Source organism: Mugil cephalus, chromosome 7 (genome assembly GCF_022458985.1).
Source record: "Mugil cephalus isolate CIBA_MC_2020 chromosome 7, CIBA_Mcephalus_1.1, whole genome shotgun sequence".
In the NCBI taxonomy this organism is placed as follows: Eukaryota; Metazoa; Chordata; class Actinopteri; order Mugiliformes; family Mugilidae; genus Mugil; species Mugil cephalus.
In genome coordinates, this window is record NC_061776.1 from 4328480 (window position 1) to 4355567 (window position 27088).

Here is a 27088-nt window from a genome sequence, read left to right on the forward strand (position 1 = left end):
CCAATAAATACAGGGAGGAGACATGACTCTGTCTCTCTCTCCAGCAGGAGTCATTGTTTATGTATTTTTTTATTATTTTTTTTTTTTTTGCAGTTCATTAAGTTTGATGGGTTCAGACTTTCTTTTGTTTTTGTTTTTTTTTTTCTGATTAGAGATTAGTTTGTCATGTGTAGGGTTAGAGTGGAGACAACAGATCCTGTGGCCCTTTGTGGGCTTATTTTGACTTGTACTATTGTGGTTAATCTAAAGTTTAAAAGCAACTTTTGCATGTTTGATGACTACGCTATGAACCATCTAAGGTAGCTGTAACACGGTCACATTATTTTTTCTCTGCATATGGACTTACTTTATCAAAATAAATAAAGTGTCATCAGCAATAATAATATAAGAGACAGGACTGTTAAAAATGCATTTGCCAATATTCTGAAAGTGTACATTATATAATTCATTCTTATCAATTGTGAATTGATGCATTATTTCACTTATAATTCACTTAAGAGGCTGGTGACTTGCTAACTGGCATAATAAACATCAACTTGAGTGCAGAGCCGAGGTTGGATCTACAAATGGACACTTAGCCAAGTATACTTCTCAAGAACAAAGCTGAAGCATAGGAACAACCAACACAAAGACCTAATCTGAAAGAAAATGTGTGGACAGAACTGACAGAAGTTTACAAACCTGACTCGATTCCCCCAGTTTTGTCTGCAACTTATTGTTAGAAACTTGTGAAAAATCTGACGCAAGTTAAACTTTTTAAAGGAAGCGTTGCCAAATAAGCTATTAAAATGTATGTAAACTTCTTCATCGTTAGCAGAACATCAGAAACAGAAACACAGCTGACTCCTCCACTGGCTGGTGTGTATCAGTCAGTGTTAGTAAAACCACCATGTAGCCTGCATCTGAATGACTTCACAAAAAAAACAGACAAGTTCTTTGAAAAGAAAACCATGTTTTTCTTCAGGGAAAATGAGAAACTTGAAAATGTGAAAGCAGGTTACCGCTGGTAAGAACGGCTTCTAAAGGATCTTTAATGTTTGCATGAAAGTGAAATAAGCAAACAAAAAGGTCATCAAAATTTTAATCAACAGAAACAGGACGTACATATGAAGCAACAGAGAGGAAGGTTTGTGAATTTTTTTCAAATGTGGGAATACAGGGATTTCATCATAGTGATACATTCTTCTGAACCAATTCTGACATGTATTTTCAAGCTTTGTTTCCCGGATTTTTTTCCCCCCACAGATGTCTCAGGGGGATGACTCCTCGCCCGTGTGAGTCCTCATATGCCTTGTTAAAGTAGTACTTTGACTGAAGGTTTTACCACATGCGGTACAAAAGTGCGGTTTCTCACCCGTGTGAGTCCTCATGTGGAGAGTCAGATACATTCTTCGGCTGAAACTTTTATCACATGTTGTGCAAGGGTACGGCTTCTCACCTGTGTGAGTCCTCATGTGAAATGTTAAAGTGGTACTAAGGCTGAAGGCTTTACCGCACATGTCACAAGAGTGTGGTTTCTCACCTGTGTGAGTCCTCATATGCCTAGTTAAAGCACTACTCTGACTGAAGGTTTTCCCACATGTGTCACAACAATGTGGTTTCTCACCAGTGTGCGTCCTCATGTGGATATCTAAATTTGGTCTTTGACTAAAGGTTTTACCACATATTGTACAAGGATAGGGTTTCTCACCTGTGTGACTCTTCATGTGAATAACTAAATTAGGTCTTTGACTGAAGGCTTTCCCGCACGTTTTGCAAGGATATGGCTTCTCACCTGTGTGACGTCTCATGTGGATATTTAAATTATGGCCTAGACTGAAAGTTTTCCCACATGTTGTGCAAGTATACGGCTTCTCACCTGTGTGAGTCCTCATGTGCTTAGTCAAAATACTACTTTGACTGAAACGTTTTCCACATGTCTTGCAAGAGAACGGCTTTTCACCTGAGTGGATTGTTATATGCTTTCCAAATGATGACGAAGTAGTAAATCGTTTACCGCATATTTCACAAAGGAACGGCCTCTCACCTGTGTGAGACCTGATGTGTGAAATTAAATTACGATGCACCGTGAAACTTTTCCCACATGTTATGCAAGGATACGGCCTCTCACCTGTGTGACTCCTCATGTGGACAGTCAAATTACTGCTACGACCGAAGACTTTGTCGCATATTTTGCAACAATAATTTTCACCTGTGTGGATTCTGTAATGTCTCTTCATATTGGACTTATTCTTAAAGGTTTTTCCACAGACGTCACACATTACAGACTTTTTACCGTCATTAGTATCACACTGACTTTCTGAAATGGGAGAGTTGCCTACATTGATACTGTGGCTTATGTCTCTATGACGTCCCTTCTTTGGATACCGTTTTGCATATCTAGTAGAGTTGTGAGAGATGTCCTGGTCACTGTTTGGTTCTGGTTCACTGTGCTCACTTTCCTCATCAGTAGGAGTCTCCATCAAGGAATCAGTCTCCTGGTTCAATACAAGATGTTCTTCCCACTGAATGCTGCAGAGTTCCTCCTGTTCCTCTTTAATCCGTGGAGATTCTGGTTCCTCCTGTTCCTCTTTCATCTGTGGAGGCTCTGGTTCTTCTGGTTCCTCTGGCTCCTCTTTAATCTGTAGAGGTTCTAGCTCCTCCATTTCCTCTTTTATCAATGGTTCCTCCTCATCCAGACTGGAGTTCCTCTCCTGGTTACAGAGCTGCTGCTCAGTGAGAACCTCCTCCTCTGTGCAGACACAACATGACACATCTGAGCAAACATATACTAATCTGAACCAATAGCGGGGCTCTACAGCAAATGTGACAAATTATCTGCGAGCAATGCAAGCGACTCTTGGGTTCTGACACTCTCGTTAGAAAGGTTCAGTGAACAAAACATTCAAGAAGCATCTTCACTCTTTTAGTTCATCTTCATCTTCACTGTTCATCAGTGTCTATGTGATCACTATCATTTGCCCACTTCACACACACTCATCATTTAAAACATGCAGGTGATCTAATGTTAACCAGATACACACCTGCTCAATCTAATATTAGACAGACTTGATAAACATGTGCTGTATTAGACAATTAGAAGTGTTTGTTGGACTTGTGGAAGCTAAACCACCTCCTTACTGCATGTTTATCTTTATGCATTTCCCTCTAAGAGCATACACTACACTGCAGAGATGAAGAGTCAGCCTCTACTTCACCTTCACAACTCACATATATTCAGAAAACACCAAGTATGAGCCCAAAACCAGAATCATTGTCAGTGTTGCTGCAGCATTTCTCCTGTGTTTGATGTTCAATTTTATAATTAATGATTAAGTTTTCCTTTTCTTTGTAATGCAGCAGGGTAGTAACTACAATCTTATATCATTCTTTCTCATCTCGGGAACACAGACCGTTTTTTTTCTTCCTCATCTCGGAGAGGAGAGTTGGGAGAGAGGAGCTGGTCACTGTTTGGTTCTGGTTCCTCCTGGTCCAGACTGAAGTTCCTCCCCTGGTTCCTGAGCTGCTGGTCAATGACAACCTGCTGCTGTGGGATGTCTGGAGGGATAAAGAAAAAACAAAACAAAACGTAAAACACGTGTATTAGTTTTAATTTCATTAAGGTTTTTAAAAAGGCAACTGGATTTGTAGAGATTTGAGAAGCAGTTTCACGTGAGTAGCTTCTTCAGAAATAAACCATACGAAACTTGCTTGACCAGAAACTGGTGCAACCAATGTCCATTCGTCCCTGTACTCTTTCCCTATATTAAGGGTGCTCTAATGACCTATGACTTATTGAAACCTCTTGAGTATACACTCACTTGCCACATTATTAGGCACACCTGTTCCATTGCTTGTTAACACAAATAGCTAATCAGCCAATCACATGGCTGCAGTTCAGTGCATTCAGGCATGTAGAGGTAATCAAGACAACTTGCTGAAGTTCAAACCGAGTATCAGATTATATTAGGGTTGTACCCATATCGATGCAGCCTGTAACCTGGGTTTAAATTCCTGCTGCATATATTACCTTCATTAAATTAGTCCGAAGTGAGAAAAGTCTGCTAATTTGTCTACAGACGATAAAATAGCTTCCAAAATGTAAGTTGTTAGTTGCAATTTGACTGATAATTGAAAGTTGACAAAAATGCAATGGCTTTTCGCTGACTAAAACTATGACAGATAAAAATACTGAATGCAGTCGAGAGAGAATTACCAATTAGCATTTTAACTTAAAATCAATTATAACAGTGACGACAAGAAGCAAGTCAATTCTTGCAGAAAATCCAAATATAGCAAACGACAGTCCATGCAGCATTAGCCTCTTAGCATGCTGTCAACCTTCTAGCTGAGTCTCTTTCCTCTGTCTTCTCCATACTGTGTGTTTCCATTCATTAATTAGTTCATTCAGACTATTCTAGTTCTACTCACCTATTCTTTGTAACTTTATCACGGGTTTCCAGGTGATATCCTGCAGTCTGCGCTGACGATCGATCTCTTCCTCGGACTGGACGACAGTTCTTTCCAAGAGTCCGAATATTTCTCCTGCAGCAGCAGTTAGCTGTCCATGCCTGTACACAGAAAAAAAAAATCACTTCCGCCTGGTGTCCCACTGTGAAGGTCCGGGCGAAGCAGGGAGTAAACTTATCGTTCCTCCTTCGATATGTTTGTTGTTGTGCTGCGGACTGGGGCAAGGAACCACATATGGTGACTTCTCTACAATTTTTAGATTTAGTTTGCGTCCTTGTTCCTCTCAGTGAAGTTTAGAAGCATGTGGTTTGCATTCAGCCAAGGAATCATTCTCGAGTGAAATCGGCGTCAAACATTGTCCACTGCAGGTAATGGTTATTTAATGTTGTCTGATGTGATAATGTGTATGTTAACAAGTGCCTGAATTATGTTCTAATGGGCGACCTCACCACTTAAGGGCAAGGAACTATAAAAATAAAATCACAAAAGTAAACAGTTTTCTCACAGTTTTCCTACAATAACACTCTACCCAGCTGGCATTCGACTGACATCAACGTTTAAATGAATTCAACATCAAAACAATGTTAAACACCAAATAGTTGAAGTGACTCTCAAAAATACTGAACCATTCTCGAGACCTGCAAATATTTCATGATAATATTTGGGATTGTGTAAAATTGTAAGGCCCAACCCAAATAATTGTAAACACGGGATTTACAAGTTGGTTCTAATGTTAAAAGAAAAATCATCGTAGGGTCCTCTACACAAATCCAAAACATTAATCTATTCAGTCCTTTTTTTGTTGTTTTGGTTTTGTTTGTTTTATGCATCCACTTCTTGTCCACTCTGTGAACCAAGAGTCAAACTGGTCAAGACGGTCAAATCAGACTTTATACACAGGCTGGAGTTACTACTTGAAGTGTTGATATTTAACCCAGTTGCCTTAGACGTAGACTTTGTTCATTCACAATTGAAATTCTGTGTCAGTTAAATCAATTTGTTTTTGCTGAAAACAAACTACAGAGATCCATCTGTGAAAAAAAGTAAAGTTGGAATTGGATTTTGGAACACCAGAATACTAAAATAAACCAGACATCAAAGGAAATGCGCCAGTAGTCACAGGATAAGGGAAGCAAAGGTGGCATATTTTGTAATACACAAAAAGCAAAGGGAAAAAACCTTGAGTGGAAAGCCTGAGAATGTGATTTTTGCAATGTAAAAGATACACATAATCTCAAATAGAAAACTTTTCAGAGGTGTGGGAGTGGCTGGAGAGACAGTTTAACGTGTGCACACTGGTGAATGTGAAAGACTGGAGCAAAATGAAGAAGCTGCTGCAATATCTGCACAACGGAGTATGATTAAATACTAACAGAAATCGTATGGAAACAGCAGAGGGCAGTGATACGCATTGGATGCATCTAGGCTGCCGCAACCAAAACAAGAGGAAGAAGAAGAAGAAGAAGTGGTTTGTGGACTGAGCTGGAAGACGATTGTGTCTTGTCGCCGTGTCCCAGATAAATATTTTTAAGCTGTTGAAGTAACAATGTCTTCATCTGAGAGTTTGAGAGAGTTGATCATCGAGCGACTAACTGCTGCTGCTGAAGAAATATTCGGACTCTTTGAAAGAACTGTCGTCCAGTACGAGCAAGAGATCGATCGTCAGCGCAGACTGCTGGATATCACCTGGAAACCTGAGATAAAGTTGCACAGAATAGGTGAGTAGAACTAGAACAGCCAACGCTACATTGACTGTTGTTTCTAACGATGGGAAAGTCAACAAGCTAATGAGGCAACAAACCGTGTTTTTGCTGTGTTTGGATTTTCTGGGTGAAGTGTCTTGGTTCTCCACTCAGCTGGTGCTAACATAGCCAGTCTGTCTAGCCAATAAGAGAGTCAGAGCTCTTGATATCAAATATCAAACGCCATGTGAAGCCCTGTTTTTTGTACGGGTGTGTGATACATGCAAATTGAAGCTGTGTTGGGATCACTGTTGGTGTAAAGAACGTGCACATGCAGAGTTAGAGAATATTGAGGACAGCAGATTTATTCCAACAGATCTGACTCAATAAAGAGTAGATTCGTCTGTCTAATGTCTAGAAAAGTCCACAGTTCCTGCAGACTATGGTGGTGGTGACGCAGGGCTTCTCTAAGAAACTTATCATCGACTAACGTTTGGTCGACTGTCAGAGTGAGAAGCCCTTGGAGATACTGTAAGTTAACAACAGCTAATTTGACCTCATGTTTATCGTTTGAAGCAACAACGGTCACGATCAACACCAACTTAAAGTCAGAAGCTGCCACCTGAATGTTTCGTTCACTGAACAGTGTCAGAACCCAAGAGTTGCTCACATTGGTGCTCTTAAATATTTAGTCTAAGCACTGACCCTGGACCCTAAACTTAACCACTGACTCTAGACTCTAAACCTCATTGATGTCTCTACACTTTCAACCTAACCACTTACCCAGTGCCCTAAACCTAACCACTGATTCTGGACTTTAAACCTAACCCCTGACCTTTGGCCCTAAACCTAACCACTGACTCAATTGTACTTGGGTTTTCCTGTCCTCACATTAGTAACCTTTATGTTGTGTCTCTTTGTCCCTCCAGACGTCCCACAGCAACATGTCTGCACAGAGGAGGAGGTTCTCACTGAGGACCAGCTCTGTGACCAGGAGAGGAACTCCAGTCTAGAACAGGAGGAACCAGAAACTCCCCAGATTAAAGAGGAATATGAGGAACCAGAACCTCCACAAATTAAAGAGGAACAGGAGGAACTCTCATGCAACATTCAGCAGGAAGAACATCTTGTGCTGAAGCAGGAGACTGATTCCTTTATGGAGACTACTACTGATGAGGAAAGTGAGCACAGTGAACCAGAACCAAACAATGACCAGCTCCTCTGTCACAACTCTGCTATACCTGATAGCCCAGATCAGGTAGCAGGCCAGCATGAAGACTCAGGATCAACTACAAATGCAGGGATGAATCCAAAGAAGAGATGTCACAGAGACACAAGTCACAGTAACGATGTAGACAATTCTCCCATATCAGAGAGTCAGTGTGATACTGACACAGGTAAAAAGTCTAGAACATGTGACATTTGTGGAAAAGTCTTTCAGTATGAGTCTGTATTGAAGATGCATTACAGAACCCACACTGGCGAGAAGCCGCATTGTGGTAAAAGTTTCACACTGCATCATGGTTTGATTTTACACACCAAGACTCACACAGGCGAGAGACCGTATCTTTGTACCTCATCATCTATTAGAAACCATGTAACAATCCAGTCAGGTGATAAGCCGTTCTCTTGCAAGACGTGTGGTAAAACCTTTAGTCAATGTAGTCATTTAACTTGGCACACGAGGACTCATGCAGCTAAGAAGCCGTATTGTTGTGACACATGTGGCAAAATCTTTAGTCGAAGTACTGCTTTAACTAGGCACATGAGGACTCACACAGGTGAGAAGCCATATTCCTGTGACACATGTGGTAAAACCTTCAATCAAAGACCATATTTAATTGTGCACATGAGGAGTCACACAGATGAGAAACCCTATTGTTGCAAAACATGTGGTAAAAACTTCAGGCAAAGGAATCATTTAACTAGGCACATGAGGACTCACACAGGTGAGAGGCCATATTCTTGTGACACATGTGGTAAAACCTTCAATCAAAGACCTCATTTAATTACCCATATGTGGACTCACACAGGTGAGAAGCCGTATTGTTGCAAAATATGCGGGAAACAATTCAATTCAAGTCAGTATTTGACTGTCCACATGAGGACACACACAGGTGAGAATTCGTCATCCTCAGACATCTGTGGGGAAAAATCTCTGGGGAGCTGAGCATGAAAACATCATATCAAACATCTGATCTGAATTAAATGCAAAGTTTTTCTTTCAGACACAATATTCTGCAAAAACAAGCCACTTTGGTGCCGGCGACATGGTGCTTTTACTAACACTGACTGATACACACCAGCTGATGGAGGGAAAAGTCAGCTGTGTTTCAGTTCCTGGTGTTCTGGTATAGACAAAAAGTTGGCATACATTTTGTTAGTTTATTTGGTAACATTTCCTTTAAAAGGTTTAACCTGGGATCAAACATTTTAGGTAGCCTTCCACAAGTCCCTAACAACAAGCTGCAAAAACTTGGAATTTGTGTCATTTTTTTTTTTTTTTTTTTGTCAGAAGGCATCATTAAAATGGAAAGAAATAGTCAATAGATGAATAAACAATGTTTGTAATATAGCAATTACATCTCTTTTGTTTTATTCATGGACCCTACCATTATTTTTCCTTGTAACATTCGAACCAGTTGCTGCTTCTTCCCTTGTAAACCCTGTGTTTAAATCATTGATGTTGTAGAAAGATTTTTACTGTAAATTATTGTCATTCTCTGTACAGTCTGCAACACAATAACAAACATATTTATTGCCGCACTGAATCTGCTATTTTACATTTTTTATATTCATCATATTCACTACTATACAGCAGCAACCGCTCATATTGTTATTTATTGGCAGCAGGCCTGACATTGCTTTTGCCCACTCAAATTTGTGTATTTCTTCTCTATCCCTCCTAATTGTCCCTCAGGGGAAAAATAAAGTCATTCTGATTCTGACATACTGAAGAAGGAATGAAACGTTTACTCACAGTGGGACACCAGGTTTTTGTTTGTTTGTTTTTAAAGGCATGAACTCAGAGTCTTTGAAAGAACTGCTGTCAAGTGATGGGAAGTTCAGCTCTTTTCTGAGAGGCAGCTCTTTCGCACAACACAAAGTGGTCTGTGTGTTGGTAAGACCTTTTGCTTTCGATGTTTAATGAGAAACCTAACAATTGTCTCTTTTTGTGCAGTTACACTGCTACAAAAGCATTACTTATTTTGTATATTATATTTTAAAAAACTCAAGTAGCATCAGTTGCAATAAAACTTTAATTGTGCAAACAAATGAACAAAATCATGCAAATCCACACAAGCAAAATCAGAACCAAAACACCTAATACACAAATGGTATAAATCCGATGCCTCAGTGAGCTTTGAGGGTTTGCATTTACCCAGTACCATAAATGAGCTTTTAGGGTCTGCGTATGGTCTGGTTAAGTTGACGCAGAAGCCTAAATCGCCTTTGAGCGTTATGAAAGATGGTATTAGATACTGTATTATGTGATTTAATTTGTTACTCAGTAAATCACAGCGTCTGCCCCCCTCTGCTTTCACATAATGGTATGATCCTAAGTCCTAAGTCCTGTGTGATTTGGCCACATGACGTGCTCATCAAAACAGAGATCAGCCCCCGTCTTCTCGCGTACCATTGATTAACAAGCAAAAAGGGGGGAAACAATAGTAGGGATGTAGGATTCACTCGATGGGAATTGGTTCTTCTGATTCTCAACCAAGCATCGGCTCTTCGGACCGACACTTTCGCGCATGACACATCACGACTGGGATCCAGTACCGGGGCAGAGATCGATCCTTCAGCGCAGACTGCAGGATATCACCTGGAAACCTGAGATAAAGTTACGCAGAATAGGTGAGTAGAACCAGAATGATCTGAATGAACTGATTAATGAATGGAAACACACAGTATGGAGAAGACACAGAGGAAAGAGGCTCAGCTGGAAGATTGATAACATGCTAAGATGCTAACTAGCACAAATTCTGGCTGCTGTTTTATTTGTCGCCCTTAGACAAAACAGTAATCGGAGTCTCTCTCGCTTTAGACCAATGTAGTGAAGCTTATTACACTTACACATCACTCTCCAGAGTTGGTTATCAGCCTGCTGTGATGTCCTTGCTAAGGTACAAGAGGAAGCCCCGCTCATGATAAAAAAAAGTACAAAACCTCTTTTCTTTGCTTGTTGTGAAGAACAGCATTTATTTTTTATGAAAACACAAATTAAATTATAATGGTTCAGCACATATTCCTGAGATAACTCGCCACTGCCAGTTCATTCCAGAGGACTCATAACCAGACTTAGACAGACTTTAATTACCCACAAGGGAAATTAATTGGGTCACAGTAGCTTAATTGTTACAAAAGGATGAGCAGTTACACAGCTTCACTGTGGGAGCGAAGCCGAATCAGTAACAATTACTCTCTCTCTCTGTTATATTGAATTTGGACTTATATGAAGTAAGGATTTCTCTACTGTACACTATTTTTAACCCTTTGTTTCCACGCTAAGAAATATGATTAATCACGACTAAATAACTTTCATTTTTAATCTATATTGATAGCGTGCACTGCAAACTGAGTATTTTGACATATCATTATAAAAATGTGCACACAATTGTACAGATTCATACAATATAAATACTGAAGCTGATGTATGATGTATATTTTCGAGCTATGGTAATCTGTGTAAAATCTCTGCTATATCTCAAAAAGTACAAAAGCCACAGCCTTAGATATTTGTATATAACTGATGTGTTCACACATGGGCAAATTTGTGTATCTTACAAACCGAATGACGACCAATGGTTAGAAAACAGGTACAAGCATTTTATTGTCTACTACTACTACCACAAAAAAGATCAACAGTGCGGTTCCAGTGCCAGTCAAAGGGTTAATATGTGTCAGTGTGAAGTTGTTAAACTTCATAATCTTTTACTGACAGTGATGGAGGCTGCATAAATATCAGGATGGTGATTCTTTCCACCTAACCTGTAGCCACAAGGCTTCTGGCAGGATGCTAGTTTTGGTCGGCTACTATTAAATGCCTGACATTAGATAAGGTAACACCTCTTATCCAATCACATGACACGGACATGCATTTTGAAGGACAGTCGCCTCGTCAACATCTCATCTTAGTCACCTTCTTTGTCTTTGTTAATGAAATTAACTCAAATGAAACTAATACATGTGTTTTCCTTTTTGTGGTGTCTCTTTGTCCCTGTAAACCATTGACAGCAACTCAGGAACCAGGGATAGGAACTCCAGTCTCGAACAGGAGGAACCAGAACCAAAGAGTGACCAGCTCCTCTCTCACAACTCTCCTCTCCAAGATGAGTAAGAAAAAAAATGGTTTGAGTTCCTGAGATGAGAAAGAATGACATAAAACTGTAGTTACTACCCTGCTGCATCATAAAGAAAGAAAAAGAAAACATAATTGTGAGTTAACATCAAACACAGGACCAACACTGACAATGATTCTGGTTTTGGGCTCATACTTGGTGTTTTCTGAATCAATGTGAGTTGTGAAGGTGAAGTAGAGGCCGACTTTTCATCTCTGTAGTGTAGTGTATGCTTTTAAAGGGAAATGCATGAAGTTAAACATGCAGTAAGGAGGTGGTTTAAATTCCACAGGTCCAACAAACTCTTCTATTGACTGATATAGCACATGTGAGCAGGTATGTATCTGGTTAACATCAGATTACCTGCATGTTTCAGATGATGAGTGCGTGTGAAGTGCGCAAGTGATGTTAAAAGTTTGACCTGTCACCATTGATAACATAGATATTATGTCTATTAGTTTGTGGTCAGTGAGCAGGCCACTTTCTCTATTAGTAACCTTTGTGTTGAATCTCTTTGTCTTTCCAGACCTCCCACAGCAACATATCTACAAGGAGGAGAACGTTTTCACTGAGCAGCAGCTCTGTAACAAGGAGAGGAACTCCAGCCTGGACCAGGAGGAACAACTGCCAGATATGAGAGAGGAACAGGAGGAATCAGAACCTCCACAGATTAAAGTCGAATGGGAGGGTTCAGAACCTGTGCAGATTAAAGAGGAACCAGAAGAACCAGAACTTTCACAGATTAAAGAGGAATATGAGGAACCAGAACCTTCACAGATTAAAGAGGAAGAAGAAGAACTCTGCAGCAGTCAGTGGCCAGAACATCTTATAGTGAAGCAGGAGATTGATTTCTTTATGGAGACTCCTGCTGACGAAGAAAGTGAGCACAGTGAACCAGAACCACACAGTGACCAGCTCGTCTGTCACAACTCTGCTGTAGCTGAGAGTCCAGATCAGGGAGGAAGCAACCATGTAGACTCAGATTCAACTAGAATTTCAGAGCTGAAACCAAAGAAGAGACGTCACAGAGACACAAGCCACAGCAACAATGTAGACAACTCTCCCATATCAGAGAGTCAGTGTGATACTGACACAGGTAAAAAGTACATAACATGTGACGTCTGTGGAAAAGTCTTCAACAAAAAGTCCAATATGAAAAGGCATTACAGAATCCACACTGGTGAGAAGCCATATTGTTGTACAATGTGTGATAAAACCTTCAGACATAGCAGTAATTTGACTGTGCACATGAGGATTCATACAGATGAGAAACCATACCTTTGTAAAACATGTGGTAAAACCTTTAGTGAAAGTGCTGCTTTAGTTATCCACAGGAGCACTCACACAGCTGAGAAGCTGCATTGTTGTAACATATGTGGGAAAAACTTCAGACAAAGTAGTGCTTTAACTAGGCATATGAGAACTCATACAGGTGAGAAGCCACATTGTTGTGACACTTGTGGTAAAGCGTTCAGTCGAAGTTGTGCCTTAACAATCCACATGAGGACGCACGCAGGTGAGAAACCATACCTTTGCAAAATATGTAGTAAAACCTTCACTCAAAGACCTAATTTAATTATCCACATGAGGACTCACACAGATGAGAAGCCGCTTTTTTGTGACACATGTGGTAAAATCTTCAGTCAAAGAGCAAATTTAATTATCCACATGAGAACTCACACAAATGAACAGGCACTTTTTTGTGACACATGTGGTAAAACCTTCATTCAAAGTACTCATTTAAACAAACACATGAGGACTCACACAGGTGAGAAGCCGCATTGTTGTGACACGTGTGGTAAAGCCTTTAGTCAACGTTGTGATTTAACAATTCACATGAGGACTCACACTGGTGAGAAACCGTACCTTTGCAAAACATGCGGCAAAACCTTCAGTCAAAGACAGAATTTAATGGTCCACATGAGGACTCACACAGGTGAGAAGCCGCATTTTTGTGACATTTGTGGTAAAACCTTCAATCAAAGTACTCATTTAACTAAGCACATGAGGACTCACACAGGCGAGAAGCCATATTCTTGTGACACATGTGGTAAAACCTTCATTCAAAGTACTCATTTAAGGAAGCACATGAAGACTCACGCAGGTGACGAGTCGTCATCCTGAAACATCTGTGGGAAACAAATCTCTGAAAAATAACGTGTATGATCAGGTTAATCTTTGTAGCAGATATCTGATTGGATTGTTTTCTGAGATGAGTTGAAACAAAGTTTTTCTTTCAGACACAACATTCAACAAAAATGACCCACTCACATTAAGCATAAAAATATTGAACCTGGACTTTGAAATGATCGAAGGAGACATCTCCCTTGTTTGGGACTACCATCTAACTGACACTTGAGTTTTCAAAAGTATTCATAGAGGGCCACTTTATAACCAGGAACCACAGGACAAGGAGAAGATAAGACAACCAGACTGTGTTTTAATGGCAATAACTGAAAGAACAAAATGATTCTTTAAGAGACTGTTCTACCATGTATAGAAATTGATGTAAATTAATATATCACTGTGATTAAATCCTCTTATTCCCAAATTTGACCAAAAAATCATAATTTGTATCATTTACTCTTGTTTGTCTCTCTGTCTCAAACGCAAACCTTCCTCTCTGTCCCCTCAACTTGAGATAAACCACTCTGGTGCCAGTTATCAACTGAGAACACATCCCTGCAGGGACACTAGTTTCGTTCTCAAGAAATTCTACAAGTCTAGTTGCCTTTATTCGACACCTTTTGGATTCCCATGACCTGGAATTTCAACTCACATCTTAAAATGCATATTTGAATTGTTTAAATGTTTTTTTGTTTGTTTGTTTGTTTGTTTTTTAACCCCAAGTTATAGTCTGCATCGGTTGTTTTGGTGAATTTTGGTGGAAATCCTGTCTTTATTTGTCACAGTCAGTAAGTTCTAGCAACTAAAGTAGTTATGACCCTTTTACTCGCTTTCACCAGCAGCAATTATTCAATTATCAGGGCAACAAGAAAAATGTTTACACTCTGAATATATGACATTTAAAAACTTCACTAAAGAAATAAAATGAAAAGAATGAATTTCTTTCAAATCACTTGTGTGCTTGTTTTTTATGAGGCCACTCAGATGCAGATAAGTAGTAGTTTTACTGACACTGACTGATACCCACCAGCCAATGGAGGAAAAAGTCAGCTGAGTTTCAGTTTCTGGTGTTCTGATAAAGGGGAAGAAATTCACATACACTTAACATTATTAGTTTATTTGGCAGTGTTGCCTTAAAAAAAACTTAGGTCAAATGTTTCACAAGCTTCTAACTATAAGCCTTGACTATATAAGACTATAAGACTTAACAGAATTTTTATGCATGTGTGTGTGTGTGTGTGTGTGTGTGTGCGTTTGTGTGTGCCAAAAAGCATCACCAACTTGGAAAGATTAGATGTAATACTGTATTTACATCTTTCGCATTTCATTCATGGACCCATTCATGGAACATTATTTTCTCTTGTATCATTACAGCCAGATGCTCCCGGCCTTATAATCCCTGTGTCATTGAATTTTTTTTTTATTATTTATTTATTTATTTATTTTACTGTAAACTGTTGTCGTGTAAGTAACAATAACAAACACATCGAAGACGGAACGAAATGTTGACTCCCTGCTTCGTCCGGACCTTCACGGTGGGACACCAGGCGGAAGTGATTTCTTTTTTGTTTTTTGTTTTTTTTAAAAAAAGGCCTCGGACCCTTTGAAAGAACAGTCGTCCAGTACCGAGGTAGAGATTGATCATCATCTCAGACTGCAGGATATCACCTGGAAACCTGAGATAAAGTTACACAGAATACGTGAGTAGAACCAGAATGATCTGAATGAACGAACTAATGAATGGAAACACGGAGTATCGAGGAGACACAGAGGAAAGAGACTCCGCTAAAAAAGGTTGCTAACATGCTAAGAGGCTAACTAGCACAAATTCTGGCTGCTATTTTATTTATCGTCTTCAGACAAAACAGAAATCGGAATCGTTCTCGCTTTAGAACAATGTAGCGAAACTTAAATGAAACACAAATTTGAATCTCAGTCCTTCACGTCTCTCTCCAGAGTTGGATATCCGCCTGCTCTGCTGTGCTGTGCTGTTGCTAAATCTGGGAAGGGTCTCATTCTTCCGGGTCATGCTTTATCCAAAAAGCGTTTAAAAGGTCAACTGGAGTTTTGAGAGGACGTCCTGAAGTAACTTCTTCATTTCTGGGCTGGTGGGAAGTTCTAATAGGAAACTCTATAGGTTTAACACATCAGAAAGTTGATTGTCCCTGTCCTCTTTCCTATGAATGGGTCTCTAACCACCCATTATCAGTCTGAGGCTTCAGTCTCACGGTGTGAATGGTACTGAAACTTCTTAGTGACAGAAGTTAGGACTGCGTTATAAATAGATGGCAGGTGATATCTCAGTCCACCTCCTCTACTTAGAGAAGGTTTTTCCAATCTGACATAGATGACTCCCCGTACTCCTATTTCTGTCCATCTGTCTTCTCTGGGTTGACCCGGGATTTTCAGACCCAGGTCCACCCGCCTTTGTTGCGCTTTCACATCGCCATTAGCAACGAGTCTGACCTTCCGCTGTGAGAACTGCCTGCCTTTCATACGTCATCGCGTCCACAACGTCGTCATTGCACATTTAAGTACAGTACACTGCAGGTAAGCAATGGACAGCATATTGGACAGCATATTTTTTGACGCTTTCAGTTTATTGACGACCCGAAGAATGGACCGATCGAACCCCCGCTCTTTCAAAAGGCTGCTGATACTGGAATAAATCACTGTGTCCTGCACAGAGCCCGATATCTGCCATCGAATCTTATCTTCACTGCTATGATCGTTAAAAAAACTGTGCGATATCTCTATACAAGCTGTATATAAACACAGTCGTGCATGCATTCCCTGATCGGTGCAATTTCACCAACTGGAACTTTATGGGAGTAGACCAAAACTTTGTTTTTGAGCTGGAGCTTCTACCTTGACACAGTCTGACAGACAGATACATCAACGTCTGAGCGAAAAACATTGCTGTTCACATCGAAGCAGAGCCGATAAAATCCCAGGTCGGTTGCGTTTTTTCGCTCGATGTGAAAAGCACTTAAGATTTGTTATCTGCAAAGGAGTGTTCCTTGTCCTTCAGGTGTAGGTGGACCTCTGAATCGTTTAGAATTATAAAACCATTATTTGTCCTGCAATGGGGAAATTTCAGTTTGCAACAGCATACGGGGCAGAAAAGATATCAGATATATCAAATAAGGAGAATTTTAGTCAGAGTAACGTGTTTACATGCACTTAAGTTGTCCAATTAAAATCATATTAAGGCAATAATTTGTTGTTGTTGTTTTTTTTTATTTCAACTTATATAAAATAATGATTTCTTCCAGGATCTACATTTATGAACAACTTTCATTTTCTAAATGCCAATCTATTATACACTCTCCTGTACACTGTTTAAATGTGTCAGGGAAAAGTAAAACGTCGGCAGAGAATAATAACTTCAAGACTTGTTTAACTTCATAATTTGCTTGCGTGATGGAGGCTGCATAATTATGAGGATAATGATTCTTCCCACCTAACTTGTAGCCACAGGGCTTGTGGTAGTTTCTAGTTTTGGTCGGCTAATGTTAAATGCCTGAGATCAGATACGCTAACGTCCCTTATCCAATCACATGACAGGGACGTGCTTCTTGAAAGACATGCATGTCAGCATCTCATCTTAGTCACAGAAAAAATTGTCATTGTCATTGTCTTCGTTAGTGAAATTAAAACCAATACATGTGTTTTTCCTTTTTGTTGTGTCTCTTTTGACATCCCACAGCAGCAGGTTCTCACTGACCAACAGCTCGGGAACCAGGAGAGGAACTCTAGTCTGGACCAGGATGAACCAGAACCAAAGAGTGACCAGCTCCACTCACACAACTCTCCTCTCTGAGATGAGTAAGGAAAAAAATGGTTTGAGTTCCTGAGATGAGAAAGAATGATATAAGATTGTAGTTACTACCCTGCTGCATTACAAGGAAATGGAAAACCTAATAAAATATAAATTTTAATATCAAACACAGGAGACGTGCTACAGCAACGCTGACAATGATTCTGGTTTTGGGCTCATACTTGGTGTTTTCTGAATCAGTGTAGTGTAGTGTTTGCTCTTAGAGGAAAATGCATCAAGTTAAACATGCAGTAAGGAGGTGGTTTAAATTCCACAAGTCCAACAAACACTTCTAATTGTCTAATACAGCACATGTTTATCTAGTCTGTCTAATATTAGATTGAGCAGGTATGTATCTGGTTTACATTAGATTGCCTGCATGTTTCAAATAATAAGTATGTGTGAACTGGGCAAATTATATTATAAATAGATATTATGTCTGTTAGTGTGGGCAGTGAGCAGCCCCGGGAGTTACTGTTAGTTAACAACAGTTGATTTAACCTCATGTTTGCCATTTGAATAAAAAACGGTGACGATCAGCACCAACTAAAATAGGGAAGATGCTACTTCTACTCGAATTTTTACTGATTTTCCTTTCATCACATTAGTAACCTTCATGTTGTGTCTCTTTGTCCCTCCAGACCTCCCACAACAACATGTCTGCACAGAGGAGGAGGTTCCCACTGAGCAGCAGCTCTGTAACCAGGAGAGGAAGTCCAGTCTGGACCAGGAGGAACCAGAACCTCCATTGATAAAAGAGGAATGTGAGGAACAAGAACCTCCACAGATTCAAGAGGACTGGGAGGAACCTGAACTTTCACAGATTAAAGAGGAATATGAGGAACCGGAGTATCCACAGATTAAAGAGGAACAGGAGGAACTCTGCTGCAGTCAGTGGGAAGAACATATTGTACTGAAGCAGGAAAGTGATTCCTCAATGGAGTCTCCTACTGATGAGGAAACTGAGCACAGTGAACCAGAACCAAACAGTGACCAGCTCCTCTCTCACAACGCTTGTGTAGCTGAGACCCCAGATCAGGGAGAAGGCAACCACGTAGACTCTGGATCAACTAAAAAAAATACTGAACTGAAACCAAAGAAGAGACGTTACAGAGTCACAAGTCACAGAAACAATGTAAACAACTCTCCCATGTCAAGGAGTCGGTGTGATACTGACACAGGTAAAAAGTCTTTAACATGTGACGTCTGTGGAAAAGTCTTTAAGCATGAGTCCGTAATGAAGAGGCATTACAGAATCCACACTGGTGAGAAGCCATATTGTTGTACTATGTGCGATAAAACGTTCAGTCATAGTGGTAATTTGACTGTCCACATGAGGAGTCACACAGGTGAAAAACCGTTTCTTTGCTTAACATGTGGCAAAGGTTTCTCGGTACATCGCGCTTTGACTTTACACACTAGAACTCACGCAGGTGAGAAACCGTACCTTTGTAAAATATGCGGTAAAAAATTTACTTCATCTGCATCAGTTACAAAGCATTTGATTATCCACTCGGGTACTAAGCCATTCTCTTGCAAGACATGTGGAAAATGTTTCAATCAAAGTAGTGCTTTGACTATACACATGAGACGTCACACTGGTGAGAAACCGTATTGTTGCCCAACGTGTGGGAAAACCTTCACTCAAAGACCTAATTTAGTTATCCACATGAGGAGTCACACCGGTGAGAAACCGTACCGTTGCAAAACATGTAGTAAAACCTTCAGTCAAAGACCTAATTTACTTATCCACATGAGGACTCACACCGGTGAGAAGCCGCATTGCTGTCCCATGTGCGGTAAAGGCTTCAGTCAAAGTTGTGCTTTAACTAGGCATATGAGGATTCACACAGGTGAGAAACCACATTGCTGTCCCATGTGCGGTAAAGCCTTCAGTCTAAGTAATACTTTAACAATCCACATGAGGACTCACACAGGTGAGAAACCGTACCTTTGCAAAATATGTGGTAAATCCTTCACTCAAAGTCCCAATTTAATTATCCACATGAGGACTCACACGGACGAGGAGCCGCTTTTTTATGACGTGTGGTAAAACCTTCATTCGAAGTACTCAGTAAAGGAAGCACATGAGGACTCACACAGGTGAGGAGTCATCATCCTGAAACATCTGTGGGGAAAAAACGTCTGGGAAGCTGAGCTTGAAAAAAAAAAATAATGTCAGAATTTGTTCAGGTTAATCTTTGTAGCGGACATCCACTCACATTAAGCATAGAACTGTCAAACTTGGACATCAAACCGATGGGTGGAGACATCCACCTAACTGACACTTGAGTTTTCAACAGAATTTGGGGAGGACCACTTTAAGACCAGGAACAACACGAGAAGGAGAAGATAAAACAACCTGACTGTGTTTTAATGGCAAGAACGGAAAGAACAAAATGACTCTTTCAGAGTCTGTAGTACCATGTATAGAAACTGACAATGTATCACTGTGATGAAATCCTCTTATTCCCAAATTTGACATGGATATCATAATTTGTATTATTTACTCTTGTCTGTCTCTCTGTTTCAAACACAACTTGAGATAAACCAGCCAGATGCTAGTTATCAATTATGAACACACTATTGCAGTGACTTAACACTAGTTTCCTTTAAGTCTCATCTCATCTACTACTACCGCTTATCCTCACTAGGGTCGCGGGGGCTGCTGGAGTCTATCCCAGCTGTCATAGGGCGAGAGGTGGGGTCCACCCTGGACAGGTCGCCAGTCTATCGCTGGGCTAACACAGAGACAAACAACCATTCACACACTCACACCTAGGGTCAATTTAGAGTTTGCTTTAAGTTCAACTCATATCTTAATCTGTATGTTTTAATTGTTTAAATGTTTGTTTGTTTGTTACCCCCTGAAAAATAGTCTGGGTCGGCTGTTTTCATGATTTTTGGTGGAGGTCATGTCTTTATGAGTTATAGCAACTAAAGTAGTTATGACCCTTTTACTCGCTTTCACCAGCAGTAATCATTCGATTATCAGGGCAACAAGGAAAATGTTTTCACCCTGAATATATGACATTTAAAAACTTCACTAAAGAAATAAAATGAAAAGAATGAATTTCTTTCAAATCACTTGTGTGCTTGTTTTTTATGAGGCCACTCAGATTTAAGCTACATGGTAATTCAACTAACACTGACTGACACACACCAGTCAGTGGAGGAAAAAGTCAGCTGTGTTTTAGTTTCTGGTGTTCTGATAAAGGTGAAGAAATTTACATACATTTTAATCGTAGCTTCTAACAATAAGACTGAAATAGTTAATAGATAAATAAACAAGGCTCGATGTAATTCATGGACGCTAGCACTATTTTTTTTTATCAGAATCAGAAAAGACTTTATTGCCAATTATATTTAAGGAATTTGCCTCGGTGTTTGTTGCATACAAACATGTAAAAGAAGATAAAATAAATCGTAAACATACACACACTGAAATACACAAAAAATACATACACGTGTCTAGCACAATAACAAAAATATTGAAGAAGGAACAAAAGTTTACTCTGTGCTTCGTCCGGACCTTTATAGTGGGACACAAGGAGGAAGTGTTTTTTTTTAAAGGCCTCGGACTCTTTGAAATAACTCGTAAAATTTAGGAGGATTTTTTTCAACGTAACTGATGTAAAGTTGGATGTAAAGTTCAGGTTACACACTCCGATACAGTAGGTGGCGGCCTGCTCCTGTAAAGACATGGTTGCAACCCGCTAAGAAACGAAGAAGAAGAAGAAGCAGGAACTGTCTTCAGTACGATGCAGAGATCGATCGCAGACTGCTGGATATCACCTGGAAACCTGAGATAAAGTTACACAGAATAGGTGAGTAGAACTACAATGATCTGAATTAACTAACTAATGAATGGAAACACGGAATATGGAGAAGACACAGAGAAAGGAGGCTCAACTAAGAAGATTGCTAACATGCTAAGAGGCTAACTAACACAAATTCTGGCTGCTATTTTATTTATCGTCTTAAGACAAAACAGTAATCGGAATCGTTCTCACTTTAGAACAATGTAGTGAGACGTATATATGAAACGGACATTTGAATCTCAGTTCTTTACATCTCTCTCCAGAGTTGGATATCAGCCTGCTGTGCTCACCTTGCTAAATCTGGGAAGGGTCTCACACTTCCGGGTCATGGTCTAGTCAAAAAAAAAGTTTAAAATGCAACTACACTTTTAGATTTTTGTGGAGGCGTTTCAACCTCATAGCTTCTTCACTTCTAAGTGACTGCTGGGAAATTTGAGGTTTAAATAGGTACCCTGACCTTCCTGGGATAACTTTTTGAGCCTTTAACAAATACCCTGTTAGGATATCACACATGAGTGTTTGTTTGATGTGTTTTTCCTCCTTCTCCATAACATCCAATCTTGTGGGTACAGTCTCGGTTCACTGAAGGGTTCTTATGACCCTTAGTTTGTGTTACAAGGTGGTGGTGGGAATCTCAATTCCTTCTTCCACATGCTCCAGACCTGTTGTGAGGTTTGGGACCTTTCCACAAATTTGGAAACATCCTCCAGAAGGTCCTCAGACAGCTGTGGTGTCATTTTATGGAGACTTTTTTTTCTCATTCTGATTGAAGGTTTCAGGTCAGCTGTTTACATGTGAGGTGATCTATTCTGATCTGATGTTTACACGTACCTCTACTTTTAATCAGAACGGCCGTTTTACGACGGGTGAAAACATCACATGACTGATCTCTCGTCTAATCAACATAGTAGTTGCTATTGTTCTTACACTTTTGTTCACTTTTGCGTGGCCTTTTGTGTTAGCCTGTCTCCAAGGTTTCCAGCGGTTCCGAGATTGCTCCACGCTTCGGTCTATCTCGGCTTCAAATAAGTTTTGATGAACCTTTTTAAACAGTTCAGTATTTCTATTTTTTCTGCCGTCTAAGCGTGCGATGATGTCTTGTTCTTTCAGAGTTGTTATTAAAAACAAGTTGAGGAAATGTCACTCGAACGTCACTGCTCATTAACGTCAAGACAAAGCATATGCAGACAGAATTGAGCCTGACTTCATTCAGATTGAGATTCAGATTCACCGTTTACATGATTTTAGATCGGTAAGAAATATTCTACCCCTGTGAAAAATTTCATTCAGTTTGGGCTTGTTTATTCCGAATAAGGTGTTTTCATGGAGCATTTTCATTGTAAATCAATTGGAATCGGAATATGTGGCTCCATGTAAACCCAGCTACTGTTCGATATCAGATTTGAGAACGTCGATGGTGAAGTGGACCTGCTTCCACTCTTTCATTGAGCAGCTGGGTTTGAGCTTTTTGGAGAATCTGTTCCGCTTAGTGGCCCTTCACTGCGGAGCACAGGTGAAGGCTGGTGAGAATAATCTTGTGTTGCCTGCTTCTCAGGTTGAAACAAAGGTGGTTCCTGTTGTCTGTGAAGGCTCTTTGAAGGTTGGACTGTCATTGCTAAGTTATAAGGTTGATTCATTCATGACAGATAAATGAAAGAGGAAGCATAGCTCAAGTAAAAAAATGCAAAACCCCTTTGCTTGATGTGGAGAAACAGAAATTAATTTTTTAATTTTGATTTACATAAAATAATGATTTCTTCCACTATTTAAACTAATACATATGTCTTTCTTTTTGTTGTGTCTCTTTGACCCCCCACAGCAGTAGATTCTCACTGACCAGCAGCTCAGGAACTCAGGGGAGGAACTCCAGTCTGGACCAGGAGGAACCAGAACCAAAGAGTGACCAGCTCCTCTCTCACAACTCTCCTCTTTGAGATGAGGAAGAAAAAAAATGGTTCGTCTTCCTGACATGAGAAAGAATGATATAAGATTGTAGTCACTACCCTGCTGCATTACAAAGAAGTAGAACATCTAATTATTAAATATAAATTTTAACATCAAACACAGGTGACATGCTGCAGCAACACTGACAATGATTCTGGTTTTGGGCTCATACTTGGTGTTTTCTGAATCAATTTGAAGGTGAAGTAGAGGCCGACTCTTCATCTCTGCAGTGTAGTGTATGCTCTTAGGGGGAAATGCAAAAAGTTAAACATGCAGTAAGGAGGTGGTTTAAGTTCCACAGGTCCAACAAACACTTCTATTTGACCAATATAGCACATGCAGGTATGTAACTGGCTAACGTTAGATTACCTGCATGTTTCAAATAATGAGCTACAGTGGTGGGAAAAACCTTTGGCCACTTCCTGATTTCTCAGTTTTTGCATGTCACCTAAATGTTTTGGATCATCAAACAGATTTAAGTAGTTGTCACAGATAACACAAGTAAACATAAAATGCAATTTATTTATGTGAAGGATTTAATATTAAGGGAAAACAAAGTCCAAACCTACATGATCCTTCGTGAAAAAGTGATTGCCCCCCTAAATTTAATAACTGGTTGAGCCACCATTAGTAGCAACAACTGCAACCCGATGTATGTGATAGCTTGCAAACTTTCTTATGGTGGAGAACACTGACCTTAACTGAGGTAATTGAGGCCTGCAATTCTTTGGATGTTGTTATGGGGTCTTTCGTGGCCTCTTGGATCAGTCGTCGCTGAGCTCTTGGGGTAATTTGGTCCCACTCCTAGGAAAGTTCACTACTGTCCCATGTTTTCACCATTTGTGGACAGTGTCTCTCACTGTGGTTCAATGGAGTCCCAAAACTTTAGAAACGACTTTCTAATCCTTTCCAGATGTATCTTAATTACTTTTGTTCCTCAATTTCTTTGAATCTTGACATGATGACTGGTTTTGGGGATCTTTTGGTCTGCTTCACTTTGCCAGGCAGATCCTATTTAAGTGATTATTTTTTATTATTGAGAACAGGTGTGGCTATTGATCTCAGGTCTGATAGACCACAGTTATATTTTATCAGGGTGTGAAAACACATTTTCACACAGGGCCATGTAGGTTTGGATTTTTTTCCCTTAATAATAAAAACCTTGATTTAAAAATTGCATTTTATGTTCACTTGTGTCACTTTTTGACTTTTATTTAAATTTGTTTGATCTGTATATGTGTAGTGGGCAAATGATAGTTGGAGGTTTGACCTGTCACCTTTGATTACATAGATATTATGTCCATTAGTGTGAACAGTGCTCTTTGAGTCACTTTTACTTAACGACAGCTCCCAAATAGTTATTCAAGATTGTACACTTTAATTTTCATTGGTTTTCCTGTCATCACATTAGTCACTTTTATTATGTGTCTCTTTGTCCCTCCAGACCTCCCACAGCAACATATCTGCACAGAGGGGGAGGTTCTCACTGAGCAGCAGCTCTGTAACCAGGAGAGGAACTCCAGACTGGACCAGGAGGAACCAGAACCTCCACAAATTAAAGAGGAGCCAGAGGAACCAGAACTTTCACAGATTAAAGAGGAATATGAGGAACCAGAGTATCCACAGATTAAAGAGGAACAGGAGGAACTCTGCTGCAGTCAGCATGGAGAGCAGCTTGTAGTGAAGCAAGAGACTGATTCCTTTATGGAAACTCCTAATGATGAGGAAACTGAGCACAGTGAATCAGAACCAAACCATGACCAGCTCCTCTCTCACAACTCTCCTATTTCTGAGAGCCCAGATCAGGAAGGAAGCAACCACATAAACTCAAGATCAACCAGAAATGCAGAGCTGAAACCAAGAGACACAAGCCACAGTAACAATGTAGACAACTCTCCCATGTCAGAGAGTCAGTGTGATACTGACACAGGTAAAAAATCTGTAACATGTCACGACTGTGGAAAAGCCTTTAAGCATGAGTCCCTGATGAAAAGGCATTACAGAATCCACACTGGTGAGAAGCCTTATTGTTGTACTATGTGTGATAAAATGTTCAGTCATAGCGGTAATTTGACTGTCCACATGAGAAGTCACACGGGTGAAAAACCCTATCTTTGCATAACATGTGGCAAAAGTTTCTCGGTTCACCGTGCTTTGATTTTACACACTAGGACTCACGCAGGTGAGAAACCTTACCTTTGTAAAATATGCGGTAAAAAATTTACTTCATCGTCTTCAATTAGAAAGCATTTGATAATCCACTCAGATAATAAGCCATTCTCTTGCGAGACATGTGGAAAATGTTTCAATCAAAGTAGTGCTTTGACTATACACATGAGACGTCACACTGGTGAGAAACCATATTGCTGCCCAACGTGTGGGAAAACCTTCACTCAAAGACCTAATTTAGTTATTCACATGAGGAGTCACACCGGTGAGAAACCATATGCTTGCAAAACATGTGATAAAACCTTCAGTCAAAGACCTAATTTACTTATCCACATGAGGACTCACACAGGTGAGAAACCACATTGTTGTGACACATGTGGGAAAACCTTCAGTCAAAGTTGTGCTTTAACTAGGCATATGAGGACTCACACAGGTGAGAAACCACATTGTTGTGACATGTGCGGTAAAGCCTTCAGCCTAAGTACCACATTAACCATCCACATGAGGACTCACACAGGTGAGAAGCCATACCCTTGCACAACATGTGATAAAAGTTTTAGCCGAAGAATGTATCTGACTCTCCACATGAGGACTCACACAGGCGAGAAGCCACATTTTTGTGACATATGTAGGAAAGGTTTTAGTCAAAGTACTACTTTAACAAGGCATATGAGGATTCACACGGGTGAGGATTCGATGTCCTGAAACATCTGGGACAAAAATCTCTGGGAAGCCGAGCTTTTAGACTGAGTTTTAATGCAAAGAACTGAAAAAACATGACTAATACCCTTTCAGAGCACATTTTTCCAAGCAAAAATCATACAAGCAACAAAGAAAAGTGTTTTCACCTTGAATGTATGACAATAAGAATCTTTGCTAAAAATAAAAAAATAAAACGTTGACTTTTGATTCAAATGCCGTGTGGTTATTGCAGACTACCAGATGGTTTCACTAACACTGACCAACACACATCAGCCAATGCAAGAAAACATCAGCTGTGCTTCGTTTTCTGGTTTTTACATACACTTTATTATGTATCTTTTGACTTGGATCAAATGATTCAGATAGTCCTCCACCACTTCCAACAAGCAGTTTTAGCCCATTTCTCCTCAACTGGAGGAGCTGAGGTTTGCATAGTCCCCTTAGCTGTCATATACTTTTTCAGTTCTGCCCACAAATTTTCTTTTGTGTTCAGGGCAGAGCTTTGTGTAGGTCATTCCTTATACATTATCTTTGTTGTCCTTTACAATTACGGGTGGATTAATGTTCATTTGAAAGGTCCAAACCAAGTTCTCTTCTGCTTAATGTCATCTATTGTCTGAAAACAACTGATGGAAAAACGACTCTTGTCAAAAGGAGAGCTATGCTACTTATAAGAATGAAATACACTCCCTGCCCAAAAAAAAAAAAAAAAAGAAGGTCGCCACCTGGATTTGACTAAGCAAATAGGTCTGAGCCTCATATTGGATAATTGCTGCAAGGGAGATTATCTTTCAGCTGGCAAAAAGTTATTTAATCCCAACTGATGCAATGAGTAGTTTCTCACTTCTTAAGGAACCATGTTGAAAGACGCATCCTGTTGTTGTGGAAATGATGTTTGTCTGAGAAGGATCAAATCATTGACACGCATCAGAGAGAACATCAAGAAGATAGAGGCAGAAACTACTGCAATTAGGTTATCTCTCCGATGCATTATTAAAAATTGGAAGGTAGTGGAGAACCATCATCTGCAAG

The 27088-nt window shown here is 39.9% G+C and overlaps 5 protein-coding genes across 6 annotated transcripts; 4 read left to right on the top strand and 1 right to left on the bottom strand.

Annotated features, from left to right (window-relative positions):
• Positions 1-1067: 1067 nt before the first annotated feature.
• Positions 1068-2588, bottom strand: LOC125010982 (zinc finger protein OZF-like). The gene has a single exon (XM_047589960.1). It carries the CDS (start codon positions 2574-2576, stop codon positions 1251-1253), a length of 1326 nt encoding a protein of 441 aa, XP_047445916.1. The 5' UTR covers positions 2577-2588; the 3' UTR covers positions 1068-1250.
• Positions 2589-5752: 3164 nt separating this feature from the next.
• LOC125010971 (zinc finger protein 501-like) lies at positions 5753-9079 on the top strand. Its single transcript, XM_047589946.1, has 2 exons — positions 5753-6167; positions 7061-9079. The coding sequence occupies exons 1-2, from the start codon at positions 5996-5998 to the stop codon at positions 8299-8301; spliced, it is 1413 nt and encodes a 470-aa protein (XP_047445902.1). The 5' UTR covers positions 5753-5995; the 3' UTR covers positions 8302-9079.
• Positions 9080-9714: 635 nt separating this feature from the next.
• Positions 9715-14520, top strand: LOC125010922 (zinc finger protein ZFP2-like). The gene is made up of 3 exons (XM_047589870.1): positions 9715-9989; positions 11370-11468; positions 12000-14520. The coding sequence occupies exons 1-3, from the start codon at positions 9887-9889 to the stop codon at positions 13595-13597; spliced, it is 1800 nt and encodes a 599-aa protein (XP_047445826.1). The 5' UTR covers positions 9715-9886; the 3' UTR covers positions 13598-14520.
• Positions 14521-15168: 648 nt separating this feature from the next.
• LOC125010965 (zinc finger protein OZF-like) lies at positions 15169-20504 on the top strand. 2 transcript variants are annotated; one of them, XM_047589936.1, is made up of 3 exons: positions 15169-15300; positions 17310-17428; positions 18062-20504. In XM_047589936.1, the coding sequence occupies exons 2-3, from the start codon at positions 17371-17373 to the stop codon at positions 19471-19473; spliced, it is 1470 nt and encodes a 489-aa protein (XP_047445892.1). In that variant the 5' UTR covers positions 15169-15300; positions 17310-17370; the 3' UTR covers positions 19474-20504. The 2 variants fall into 2 exon arrangements, with proteins under 2 accessions (XP_047445892.1, XP_047445893.1); XM_047589937.1 differs by having other exon boundaries at positions 15177-15300; positions 17313-17428.
• A 291-nt stretch (positions 20505-20795) lies between these two features.
• LOC125010969 (zinc finger protein OZF-like) lies at positions 20796-26269 on the top strand. The gene is made up of 3 exons (XM_047589943.1): positions 20796-21247; positions 23061-23195; positions 24630-26269. The coding sequence occupies exons 2-3, from the start codon at positions 23177-23179 to the stop codon at positions 26057-26059; spliced, it is 1449 nt and encodes a 482-aa protein (XP_047445899.1). The 5' UTR covers positions 20796-21247; positions 23061-23176; the 3' UTR covers positions 26060-26269.
• Positions 26270-27088: the final 819 nt, after the last annotated feature.

What these genes read in the sequence shown, in the direction of transcription:
- LOC125010982 (XM_047589960.1), bottom strand. Translation starts at nt 2,576, where the DNA reads ATGAAAGAGGAACAGGAGGAACCAGAATCTCCACGGATTAAAGAGGAA.
- LOC125010922 (XM_047589870.1), top strand. Translation starts at nt 9,887, where the DNA reads ATGACACATCACGACTGGGATCCAGTACCGGGGCAGAGATCGATCCTT. An exon ending in GATAAAGTTACGCAGAATAG is followed by an intron (nt 9,990 to 11,369) that starts GTGAGTAGAACC and finishes AACCATTGACAG; the next exon opens with CAACTCAGGAACCAGGGATA. An exon ending in AACTCTCCTCTCCAAGATGA is followed by an intron (nt 11,469 to 11,999) that starts GTAAGAAAAAAA and finishes TTGTCTTTCCAG; the next exon opens with ACCTCCCACAGCAACATATC.
- LOC125010965 (XM_047589936.1), top strand. Translation starts at nt 17,371, where the DNA reads ATGAACCAGAACCAAAGAGTGACCAGCTCCACTCACACAACTCTCCTC. An exon ending in AACTCTCCTCTCTGAGATGA is followed by an intron (nt 17,429 to 18,061) that starts GTAAGGAAAAAA and finishes TTGTCCCTCCAG; the next exon opens with ACCTCCCACAACAACATGTC.
- LOC125010971 (XM_047589946.1), top strand. Translation starts at nt 5,996, where the DNA reads ATGTCTTCATCTGAGAGTTTGAGAGAGTTGATCATCGAGCGACTAACT. An exon ending in GATAAAGTTGCACAGAATAG is followed by an intron (nt 6,168 to 7,060) that starts GTGAGTAGAACT and finishes TTGTCCCTCCAG; the next exon opens with ACGTCCCACAGCAACATGTC.